Source organism: Lutra lutra, chromosome 18, assembly GCF_902655055.1.
Source record: "Lutra lutra chromosome 18, mLutLut1.2, whole genome shotgun sequence".
In the NCBI taxonomy this organism is placed as follows: Eukaryota; Metazoa; Chordata; class Mammalia; order Carnivora; family Mustelidae; genus Lutra; species Lutra lutra.
Genome location: NC_062295.1, coordinates 2146192 through 2158248, shown reverse-complemented (window position 1 = coordinate 2158248; position 12057 = coordinate 2146192). Strand labels below are relative to the sequence as shown.

At 60.8% G+C, this 12057-nt stretch overlaps 1 protein-coding gene across 1 annotated transcript; it reads right to left on the bottom strand.

Annotated features, from left to right (window-relative positions):
- Positions 1–17: 17 nt before the first annotated feature.
- LOC125090378 (brain-specific serine protease 4-like) lies at positions 18–11848 on the bottom strand. Its single transcript, XM_047713002.1, has 7 exons — positions 9401–11848; positions 3829–9193; positions 3136–3162; positions 2671–2842; positions 2174–2451; positions 940–1097; positions 18–440 (listed from the first exon to the last, which is right to left on the bottom strand). The coding sequence occupies exons 2-7, from the start codon at positions 3908–3910 to the stop codon at positions 228–230; spliced, it is 930 nt and encodes a 309-aa protein (XP_047568958.1). The 5' UTR covers positions 3911–9193; positions 9401–11848; the 3' UTR covers positions 18–227.
- Between the last annotated feature and the right edge of the window lie 209 nt (positions 11849–12057).

Here is a 12057-nt window from a genome sequence, read left to right as displayed (position 1 = left end):
CACCTGGAAAAACAGGACCAGGGGAATAAATAATTTATTGAAATTAGAATAAATAAGATATGCGGGCAGGGCTACAAATAACTAAAAATCGTTAACATATATACACATAGAAAGGTGCTCCCGCGGGCGGGGCGGGGCCTCGCTGCAGAGGCGGCGGTGCCGGCACGCGGGCGCCCCCCGGAGGCAGGTGGCTCACTTACGATGGTGGCCGCCCATCTCCCTGGATCCTAAGGCGCGCGGCCCGCGGAGGGCCCGCTCCCCTGCGAATGCCCGCGGAGCTGCACCCCCTGCACGATCCGCATCACCCAGGAGCGGTGGGCGGCCAGGCTGATGTAGACGCCGGGCCGATCGCGCTCTGCACAGCCCTCACCCCAGCTGATGATGCCCGCCAGCAGCCACGTGCCCTCCACCTGGCACATGAGGGGGCCTCCGGAGTCACCCTGTGGAGAGGAGGTGAGGTCAGGGACCCACGTGGGTCAGGGCTGGGCAGAGCCCAGGACCGACACCGCAGGTGGCAAGGGGTTCCCTTGTAGGGTGGGGGGTGCGGTGGGTTTCTCCGACCTGGAGGACAGGCCCTTGGGCTCACTGCTGGTGAGGGGCACTTTGTGCCAGACCTTGGCGCTCACAGCCTGAGCCACACCAGCACCCTGGGTAGCAGGGAGGAGCCACAAGCAGGATCTAGTGTCCGAGCCTCCCACTATATGGAGCTGGAGCTGGTTCTGGGGGCCAGGACGGAGGAACCCCCTCAGAAGAAGGCAAGCTCCCAGAGAGTGGGGTCCGGCACCCCAAGATGCTCAGGAGAGCTTTGGTGTACAGCCTGGCAGACGGGTGCCTGGGCCAAGCAGAGGCCCAGTTCTGTAGGCATCTCGGGAACTCGCGGGTCCCAGCTGACGTCGGGGGGTGGGCAGTGGGCAGTGCGGGAAGAAGGTGGGTGCTCACCAGACAGGCATCTCGCTGCCCCTCCAGGTAGCCCGCACACAGCATGTCCTCGGTGATGGCCCCCTGCCCTGCCCCCCTCCAGTACAAGCGGCCGCAGATTTCTGAGTCGATGATGGGAACCTCCAGTTTCTGCAGGGTCTGGGGATGGGGTAGGGGCACTGGGGGCAGGGAACAGGGCATCAGGCTTGAGAAATCCTCTCTTTACTGTCCCCACGGCCCCTCAGACCCCCTTGGAGGCCGTTCTCAAAGGCTAACGATCAACTCTGTCAGATTCTCCCAAACGCCTATGGAAAACCCCAATTCCCAGACTCCACCTCCGGATCTACTGAACACGAACAGGAGTGTGCATCCTGAGACCCTGAATTTTTGGAGACTGGATATGCCCACAAATGGAGAGAACCACGGTTCCCAGGTTGTCCTGCCTCAGGCACCACCTTGTCCAGTGTGGGGACGGGACAAGGGAAGTGGTCAACACACCATCGCCCTATGCTGGAAGCTATTAGGCCATGAGAGTCCCCCAAGCCCTGGGGAACTGGAGGCCTTGGGGACGGTCTGCAGACCCTCCGCAGCCCATAACTGGAGTTCCTGGAAAAGCCCCGCAGGACAACTATGGGGAGGCTGCCCACAACCTCAGACTCGGGGACCCCCAGGAACCTGGTGTCATTTCTTGTACTTCTTTTGGAATCTGGTTGAGGTCCCATTTTTCCTACACTTTTTCCTCTTAGCCCCCCCTCCCCATTATCTACCTACCTACCTTCCTTCCCTTCCTCCCTTCTTCTGCTTCTCTGTCTCTTACTTTATCTGCCTTAGGATGTTTTCCAGACTTGGTCTGACAACTCTGTTTTCTGGTTATGGAGACTATGTCCTTCTGGAAATTTTGCCTGCAATTATGACATGCTGCCACCAGGAGGAGCCTGATTCCCGCTTGGGCGTTGATCCGCAGTCAGCCTGGCCCCACACGTTTCTTCCAGCCCTTCCTCCATCACTTAATAGCCTCGCTGATCTGCCTGCTGCGGCCTCAGGACATCGCCACAGATCCCTTTTACGGAGAGAGGCCCTAAGCTGTCCGCCTAGCACTCCATGACTCCCCACCTCTGGACTGCAGCTCACTTTTTGTCTCTGTCATCAGAAGAGAATCTTTTTCCTTCTGCTACGCCTCTGGCCTCTGCTCCACCCCGCCCCGGTCCCCGTGTTCCCGGCTACCCCCCGACACCCGGGAGGGGATAAGCCGCACCTCCGTCACGGATGCTCCCCCAGCCTGCGATCCAGCAGCGCGTGTTCGGAGAGAGGCGGATGGAGGAATCCGGCAGGCAGATGGGCAGGACTCGCTCAGAGAAGCGGATGGAGTGCTCCAGGCGCACCAGGGCGATGTCCGCACGGGAGCCCTCTCTCCAGGAGTACACGGGGTGGGACCGAACCCAGGCGATACCCACCTCCTGGGACCTCGGGCCAGGGTTCCCCAGCCGCCAGGCTCCCAGCAGCACAGAGAACTGGGATGGGTTGTTCAGATTGCTGGCAGGAGAGGAAAGGAGGTAGGGTCACTAAGGAACCTGGGGTGTAGGGTGCCAGGAAGGGTCTGGGGGATGACATGCTCAGGAAGGCCCCTGAAGCAGGGTCTCTCTTCTGAGAGGCTCTGAGACTGGACCGAGACCTGGAGGCTGGGGCTGAGTGGGGAGCCCTGGGTCTAGGGCAGAAAGCCTGGGCGTCAAGTACAGGACAGGCCATGCGTACCCCTTGAAGCAGTGGGCAGCGGTGACCACCCAGCGGCTGGTGAGCAGCGAGCCCGCACAGTGGTGGGTCCCGTTCTTCTGGATGCTCACAACCCAGGGCCACTCGGCATCGGTGCTGTCCTCGCCACCCACGATCCGGTTCAGCCGCTGGGGCTTCCCACAGGTTGGGGGAGCTGGTGGAGAAGAGTCACGTTTTGTCACCCCCGGGGCCCAAACCTCTGGCCCTGCCTATGCCCCATGCTGTTTCTCGTGTGTGCGGGGGGGGGGGGGGCGCTTCCCCCCCCTTCCTCTGCCCTCCCCTCAGGCTGGCCTTCCTTTGCGCCCCTCTCACCCGCTGATGCTGCCCTGCTCTGGGCCCCCTCTCGGCTCTGCTTTCCAGGCCCCCTTTGCAGCCTGCCTTCCTCTCCTGCTCCCCAAAGACAGACTCACTCCCCTGCCCCCGCCACTCGGTGCAGGCCCCACTCACCAGGTATCCTGGCAGCATGGAGGGAAGCTGCAGGAGAGAGAAGGAAGAGTCAGGTGAGCGGAGAGGAGGCCCCCCGCCCCCAGTGCCCAGGGCAGCTCCCCAGACCTCTAGGGTGGGGCATTTCCTGGAGCCTGGGTAGGGCCGACAGAAACCTCAGGCGCCCTCTCTCAGTTGCAGCCTTATCCTCCCACCGGACTCCTGGCCCGCCTGTGCCCGCGCTCCATCCCACCTGCCTGGCAGAGGACGGCCGGCTCCTGGCACCTCTCACGGAGGCTAAGAGTCGGGGAGCACACACCCACCCCTCTTAGGTTTCCCCCAGACCTGAGGGTGGGGCCCGAGACCCTCTCTATCCCCAGCCCGAGAACTGCAACAGAAATGCGTGGATTGGGGAGCGGGAAGGAGGACGAGGACGAGAGGAACAATGGATAGCTCGGGGAGGGCTGAGGTGTGGTGAGGTCCAGGCAGGGGCGCAGCCTGCCTCGGTGTGTCCTGCGGTCCTGCTGGCAGCCACAGGACACAGCAGAGAGGAGCAAGCAGCAGGAAAGGCGGGGGGGGGGGGGGGGGGGAGGAACGGAGACCAGGTGCAGGCAGGGCCAGGAGGGATGGCAGGTGGGCAGGTGCTGAGTAGGGAGCAGGAAGGGGGTGGCCGTGGGGGGTGCAGAGGAGGGAGGGGGGCAGGGCCTCAGAACTCACCTGCAGAAGCCAGAAGCAGCAGCGGGGTTAAGATCCTGAGACCACCCCCACCCAGGGCTGGGGGAGCTCTGGAAACTACCATGGCCAGCAGGGGCACAGGCACGGCTGGGAGAGCAGTCCTGCCTGTGACAGGGTGTGTGGAGTTCCCTACAGGTCACCCGAGGTTTTATCCTGGGAGGTGGAATGCCGTTGGACCAGTCCCCCAACTGAGTGAGTGGCTCAGTCCCTGCCACCCCAGGCTATAGGTCACAGGAGGGGTGGGACTGCTGGGAGGAAATGAGCCGTTAAGGGGACTGGGGGCTCTAGCTGAGACCCCTCCCTCTGCCCTGGAGCAGTGGACTCAGGGATCTGGTTTGGGAACTCAGGACCCTGGCTCCAGCTGTGGGCCCCGGATCTACCCTCTGGAGGAGCAGAACCTGGACCCAGAGGTCTAGGCCAGTGGCGCTGACATTGCGAAAGTCCCCCAGTTTGGGTGCTGAAGGGAAGGCCTGGGGCCTGGGCCTGCAGCAGCTGAAGGCTAGGATAAGGGGTCTTGGTGAGGTCCTAGGGCCTTGGGGAGAAGGGGGCTGCCCAGAGAGGCTCAGTAACGGCTCCTTCCTCCAGGGGCCACCGTGACTCAGCCAGGAGACCTCATCAAGCCCCGGGCTCTGGGATCCCGTTAACCACTTCCTGGAAAGCTGTGAATCAGGCCCCCAGTGACTGCTTGTCATGTGGGTCCTGCCACTTGGTGGCGAACGACTCACCCCTCACCTGCACTGCGGGGAAGACCAGGCAGGGCCGGCCAGGTGCCCAGGTGGCTGACTGACGCGACTGCCTGGGCAGGGCTGGGTGCCATCCCCCACACTCGGGTCAGAGAGCAGCGGGGCTCCGCTGGCGCAGGGGGTGCCCTAGATGAGACCCGGTGACCCGGGGTCCCCACCAGTTCCACCCTGACTCAGTGCCCCGATCCCATGATGCCCCCACCCCAAGCAGGAGGGGCAGGCCGATTCCTCTTCTGAGACCCACCGTGTATCTCTGTCCATTTGTTCATTTGATCAATAAGCCCCGTGCTGGGAAGGAGTGCAACATAGTGGGAGCTTACGGTGGGCCCCGCCCCGCTGCATCTCAGCGGAGGAAACAGGGCCTGGTGGGGGGGGGGGGGTGGAGCCGGGGTGGAGGGAGCCTAGATTTGAACCTCAATCTGGAAGCAGGTGACTGGATGGGACTCAGCAGATCCTGAGGGATCTCGGTCCAGGGGCTGGATGGTTTTTACCCAAGGGCCTAGGTGCGGGGGTGCTGGGAGTCTCAGGGCCCCAAGGAGGCGCCCGACTCTGGCGGCGGCCAGCGAAGGCTGCCCAGAAAAGGAGGGCCTCGAAACAGAGGCCCGGAGGGCAAGTGGGAGTGGGCCGTGCAGAGACTCAGGCAGGGCCGTGCAGAGACTCAGTCCTCGCAGGAAAGAGGGAGTCTGGGCTGGGAGGAGCTGGGGGCCCTCCAGGCCGCCCCTCAGTGCACCCCACTGGGCACACCACCTCAGCCTCTCTGGCGCTCCCCAGCTTGGCCAACATGCTCCGCTCCCACAGCCTGTGTGGGGGGCCGACTCCAGCACTGCCTCCCCACCGAGGGTCTGCCGGTGGCAGGTGTCGGCAACTGGCCGCCTCCACTGCAGACTGGGAGTGTCAGTACCAAAGGACCATCGGTGTGTGTTACTGGCCCCCCTCCCCAACTCCCGCTTCGGTGGGAAGGGCAGGAGAAAACTGGGGGTTAAACTGCAGCCAGAATCACCCCTCCACGTCAGGGCGAGCCCTCCCTCCGCTGCACCCCTCCCTCCGCTGCACCCCACCCACCCCGAACAGCCCCCACCTGATGTGCTCTTCCCAGGACTGGGAGGAGGGGGCTGCCCGAGAGCACCCTCGCCCAGCCGCCAAGGTGAGGGGCTGGTTCTGCAGGTGCTCTCCCTCTACACCTGCCTCCAACCCTGGGTCACCCCTGTACTCCATGGCTAGCCTCAGGCTCCCGCAACCCACTCCCTTCCTGCACTAAGGCGGCCGGCCTCCAGGCTCATTTGATAAGTATTTACTGGGCAACTGCCGTAGGCCAGGCCCTGTGCTGGGCACTGGGACACAGGGGTGGGTAAGACACAGGTCCTGTCTTCAGGCAGCCTGCATCTTCCCCGCGCTGGGAGGTGGACCACACGACGATGGTGAGTCAGGGACGAGGGCAGAGGGGATTCTGGAGGCTTCTGCTGGGCTGAACCACTCCAGACTGCTGCCTCCCCAGCGTCCTCTGTATAACAGCCTTTCCTGACACCTGGGTGACTGCCCAGGTGACCCAAGGGGCAGGCATGTGTCCTGAGAGGTCACTGTCCCCAAGACAGGGTAGCCAGGCCGAGGGCTTCAAGTGGAGGGACCTGGCAGGTGCCACAGAAGTCCTGGAAAGCCAGCGAACTCCGGCGCGGGTCCTAAGTAAGGCCCCGGTTCCCAGGCAGGGACCCTGGCATGATTCAACGGTCAACCAAAGACTTGCGGTGTGCCTACTGTGTGCTAGAGGGACACCAGGCGTGCTGGCTGGGCCCCTCATCACCTTGGCACCCACCCTGCCGCCTACCTGCAGCCGTCGATCTGGGGTGCCCTCTCAGGGCCAAGGATGAGCCCAGAGGTATGCAGGACGCAGGGGGCTGCGGTGCTAGGCCCACCACGCTCCAGGCAGAGGAGCGCCCACTAACACCATCCCCAGCAGGGCAGACACCCTCATGGGGCCGCGTACTCACCCCCAACCCACAACCACCAGGGACCGCTGGGCGCCACTGCACCGGCCCAGGACACAGCAGGGAGTGAACTGAAACCAACCCCAGAGAAAGACAAAAAAGATAGGAACAAATCATTTAGTCTGATGGACGATGAAGTCCTGGGGAAGCCCAACCCGGAAGGGGATGCGGCCGGGGAGAGGGTGGCCCTTGTGTCGGGACACAGGACAGTGCTCCCTCTCCGTGGAGTCTCATGGGTGCAGTCGGAGGTCATCCCAGTCCCCCGAACCGCACCAGCAAAGGCTCCACTGGCTGGGACTGGTGGATTTGAGCTGTGGCAGAGGAGAGGCATGTGGGGTGGGGGGCGGTGGCGTGTAGGTGACACTGACCTGGGCTCTAGGGAACCAGACAGGGACAGAAGTGGGGAGGCTGTTCCACGGGGAGGGGACAGGGTACTTGGGGTGCGGGGAGCGGCTCTCAGCAGAGGGTGAGAGGACCCATGTGGCCCCTGTGCCTGAGCGCCCGCCCCACGTCCACAGCAGCAGGACCCACAGAGCCCCCGAGCGGAAGCAACCCCATGTGCATCATGGACGAATGGACAAACAGTGTGGCCTGTCCACCCACCCAATGGAGTATCATCGATAGTACCCAGCCGCAACAACGGAAGAAGTGCCGGACACCTGCCACGGGGGCTGGGGGGCGTGGGGCGGAGGACACTGGGTTCAGTGACAAGAGCCGGGCGCAAAAGGACAAATACGGCAGGATTCCACTTCCAGGAAGTCCCGGAGGTTGCAGAGTCACAGTCCCAGGACGTGGAAGGGGTGTGCCGGGGGCCAGGGAAGGGCCCGCAGTTAGGGTTTGGCGGGGGCAGTCCTTCCGGAAGCCGGAAAAGGTCCGCGGACAGTGGGACATGTGCGCGTGTTTAATGCCACTGAGCCGTGCACTGAGCAGTGGGGAAAACACTCAATCCTGTCGCTCTTACTACAACTAAAAGAACAGGGAAGAAAGTCTGAATGTCGTGTCCCCCCCCCCGCCCCGTGAACACTGGGCCGCAGCGGGGGAGTGGCCCTGGCCAGCACCCGGTTGCCCAGGCGATCACACAGGCCCCTGGCACGAGCCGGCAGAGCACTCACAGGAGCAGGGAAACGGGAGCTCCTCCCTCCACCTGGGCCTCAGTTTAACCATCTGTGAGGAGGACCGGCCCCACCTTGCCTGTCCAGGTGCAGAAGGCAGGGCACTCAGGTGTAGGGCCTGGCAGCCCGCAGGGCTCAGCACCAGTGAGCAACACCGGCCACATGTCTGCAGGCAAGGGTTTCTGGGGGGCCCTAGTGGCTTTCAGGAACCATTTGTCCCTGGCTGGCAGGCCCCGGAGACACCCGAGGACATGGCTCACTGGCTGGTGTTCCGTCATTAGGGATGTCCTTCCTCTGGTCTAACCGCACTCTTGAGCTCTCCTAGGAACCCACAGGTCCCCAACCCTGTCCCAGGTCCCACTCAGAGCCCCACCTCCACCCCAGCCCAGCCCCCATAGCCATTTCCTCTTCTCTGCCCAGGCCCCTCATGGTCTCCCCGGTTCTGCCCATCCCCGTCCTGGCCACAGAGCTCTGCTGCTCCCTTCCACCCCTGGCATCTTGGGATACTCGGTGGCTTGACCGGGCCTCAAGCGGCAAGCACAGGGAATCCTCTCCCCATCTCCCAGCTCTCCGGCCTGGCCTGTGTGGTCTGAGCACATCCCCAGAGCACCACCTACCTAAAACTCAGGGGAAAAAGCTTTCTCCACCTTATAACAGCACTGCCTTGCCACATCTCCATAAAGTAGAGGCTGAGCAGCCCCGTTGCCCAGCCTTCCTTTCTCTGGTCTTAGGGGTCCCCCTGCCCCACTCCCTTCCTCACTCGCACACTTCCTAAATGCAGAGCCCAGCTGCCTGACTCTGAATGCTGGACTGCTACGGTCCACTTGTTGATTATAGGACTCAGTTATCTCTGTGCTGGCTGGCTAATGTCTTCCTGGAATAGAAAACATTATTAGTTCTTGTGGTCCACTAGGACCTTCAGGCATCTTCCAAGCTGCACTTAGAGCTGCTCCACTATCCCTTACTGATTTACTATCTTCTGCTATGGCACCTCTCTAAGTCAGCTTGCTCTAGAGTTTTCCTTCCATGCCTTAGAGCACTCTCCTAAGTTTTGTTCACAATCATTTCCTCCTTCAGAAAAGCTGGTTGTACACTGGGTTTCTTAGGGCTAACCACGTTTTCTCAGTGACTCTCACTGTTCTCATGGAAAAATAACCCATCAGTCTGGCTGCGAATCTGTGAGGAGGAAAGCAGTCAGTCCTACAGAAATGGCACTGGGCTTGTCCACTCTGGGGGCCAGAACCCCTTACACCTCCACTCTCTCACCTACACACCACCTCTCTGGTTGGTGGAGCATCCTTTCTTTTGCTCACACCACCATCACAAGAATTGTCTCCTTGTGTCTGGGCAGGCTGACGGATCACAGGTAAACGCAGCCCCCTTTGCTCTGTTCACCTTTCCAACTGCACGTTTACTAGAGGGATGTGTTCCCACGGGCTCTGACTGGCTAGCAAGAGCTGGTTGTTAAGTTTGCAGGAAGTCTTCAAGTGGCTGACATCACGTTAGTATTCTTTTTTTTTTTTAAACATTTTATTTATTTATTTGAGAGAAGAGAGAGACAGTGAGAGAGAGCACGAGCGAGGAGAAGGTCAGAGGGAGAAGCAGACTCCCCGTGGAGCTGGGAGCCTGATGCGGGACTCGATCCCAGGACTCCAGGATCATGACCTGAGCCGAAGGCAGTCGCTTAACCAACTGAGCCACCCAGGCGCCCCATCACGTTAGTATTCTGAAATCAGGTGAGCACAGCGGGACAACTTACACCACCAAAATCAGCAAAGGCCACAAAACAGGCCTTTCCCCCGAGGAGGCGCACCGCAAAGTTCTGACCAGCATGCCCCCGAGTGTCTTCCACGTGACCAGCCTGGGCTAGAGCCAGACTCCCAGCACTGGGGCATGTCTCCTTCCACCTGGACGGACTGGAGCCCGCTCTCACGACAACACTGACATGGGTCCGAAGAGCCGTGCTTCTCTGCGACCAGGAAGCAGAGGGGAGCCCTAGGTTGGGAAGGCCCAGGGCCGGGCCCAGAGGAGCCTGCTGGGAAGAAGGGCAGATGGCAACAGGCAAGCTGGCTGTGTACCCGTCACCAGGCTGGGCAGCTCCCAGCACTCTTGGTGACATATAAGTGACTCAGAGACGAAGGAGAGGGGGCAGGACCTCAGAGTCTTGAGGTCAGAAGTCATGGCCAAGGGCTCATGGAAAGGAAGTGAATGCTGCATGGGTCAGCCACGTCTGGGGGCAGGTGCAGAACGAGGGGCCCTCGTCCAGTTCCCAAGGGAGCTGGTGCCAGAGCCGGGAGCGGCAGCACCCCAGCCTTCCTTCAGAGCTTCCCACAGAGACGTGACCTAGCCCCCCGGGTGACCTGCACAGCCGAGTCATGCCTGCAGAAAGGAAGCATGGAAAACCAGCTCCAGCCTCCCCCACAGGGTGGAGAGCCACCTCCAACCACGTTCCTCTTCCCCCTCACCCCTCCAGGGCAATGGGTGACTTCTGGTTTCTGCTAATGAATGTCTTCTGGGTTTAGTCAGTGTGGTTTCTCCAGCCTGGAGGACAGACAGCTCTGGGGCATAGGTCAATGGCTGGGATGGGGACCCCTGTCTGTGCTGGGAGTTGGTGGAGGGGGAGGCCCAGTGCACTTAGTGAGGTATGAGGTACCCACTTCCACTTATCACTGCCTGTCCTTCAAGCCCGTCTGGGTGCCCCCAATGGGCATCCCCAGACCTCAGATCCACTTGGAGGGTCGAGCCCTAAGGCGAGCCATCCCATACTCAGCCTTTGCCTCTCTACCCGTATCCAAATGAAAAGGAAAAACTACTCTGTACATGCAGAATACTCTTCTGACACCAGATGCGTGGGATTTTGCTCACCAAGCTGGGGACACCAACTGGACTTGGCGCAGACCCCACAGGGTAAGGGCTCAGCCTCACAAGATCCCTCCGACTCCAGGTACCATCCGACATGACTACAAGTCCAGGGTTCCGAGGACCCCCTCCTCAGGTTCTGTAATTTGCTAGGATGGCTCACAGAACTCAAGGGAACACTTATGTTTTCTAATTTATTGTATGATAAAGGATGGAGGGAACAGCCAGATGAAACGGTACACAGGGCAAAGTCAGGAAGAGTCTCGAACACAGGAGCTACCGTGCTGTGGAGCTGGGGTGTGCCATGCTCCCAGCACGTGGACGTGCTCACCAAGCCGGAGGCTCCCTGAACCCCACAGTTCAGGGATTTTCATGGAGGCTCACCCCATGAGCGTGAATGACGATTCGCTCCATCTCCAGCACCTTCCCGTTCCCTGCAGACTTGGGCTTTCTGGTGATGGGCCTATCCTAGAGCTATCCGGAGCCCACCCAGAGTCGCCTCCTCAAACAAAAGACACCCCTGCCACCCAGGAAATTCCAAGGGATTTAGAAGCTGTGGGTCAGCCGCTGGTCCCAGTGTGTATACCTGCAGCAGGAGGCCTGACAAGAAGCTTTGGATCACAGATCACAGGGCATCCGATTCAAAGACAGCCATCTGGAATAAACAGGTCACCAGCTGCGCGACAAAGCTAGCAGTTACAACCAGACAAGGAGCCAGGCCGACCCCCTCGTGGAAAGCCCCGGGTGAGCTAGGTAACTGGCCCCTAGAATGACCGCACTCCTCCCTTCCTGTGCCCTAATTCCTGCTCTTTGTTTAAATTCACCAGTAAACAGAGATCAAGAGACCCCAGCCCTCTCCAGCTTGGACCCTAGGAAAGGCAGAGCCCTGGTGGGTGCCCTTCCCCACCTCCTGGCGACCTCATTGGGTGGCCCGAGGGTGAACGGTGGCTTCTCCAGGACTTGTGAGTAACAAATCTGGGTTTATTTTGTTTCTGGTTTCCTGATGGTCCTTGCTGAGGTGCATCTTGCAATCAACCCCAGGAACCACAAGGGCCTAAACAGTCACATGGTGTCTGGGGTCCCACCACCGTAGTGCAGGCAGACAAGTGCCCTGAGCAGCCCCGCCTAGAGAGAGCAGCACCGTCAACGGGACCCGCAGCAGGCCACGGGGGTCCAGCCGTGAGTGGGGCGTCCAGGCCCCTCTCCCCTGCCACACAGCTCATGAGCTCTGCCCCGGAGTCGGCAACAGCCTCTTCTCCTCACAACCAGAGCTGCTTAACAAAACTCACGTTAGATCAGGACTCTTCCGGGGTGCCTGGGTGGTTCAGTGGGTTAAAGCCTCTGCCTTCGGCTCGGGTCATGATCTCAGGGTCCTGGGATCGAGCCCCGCATCGGGCTCTCTGTTCCGCGGGGAGCCTGCTTCCCTCTCCCCCTCTCTCTCTGCCTGCCGCTCTGCCTAGTTGTGATCTCTGTCTGTCAAATAAATAAATAAAAAAAAAAAAAAAAAAAAAAACA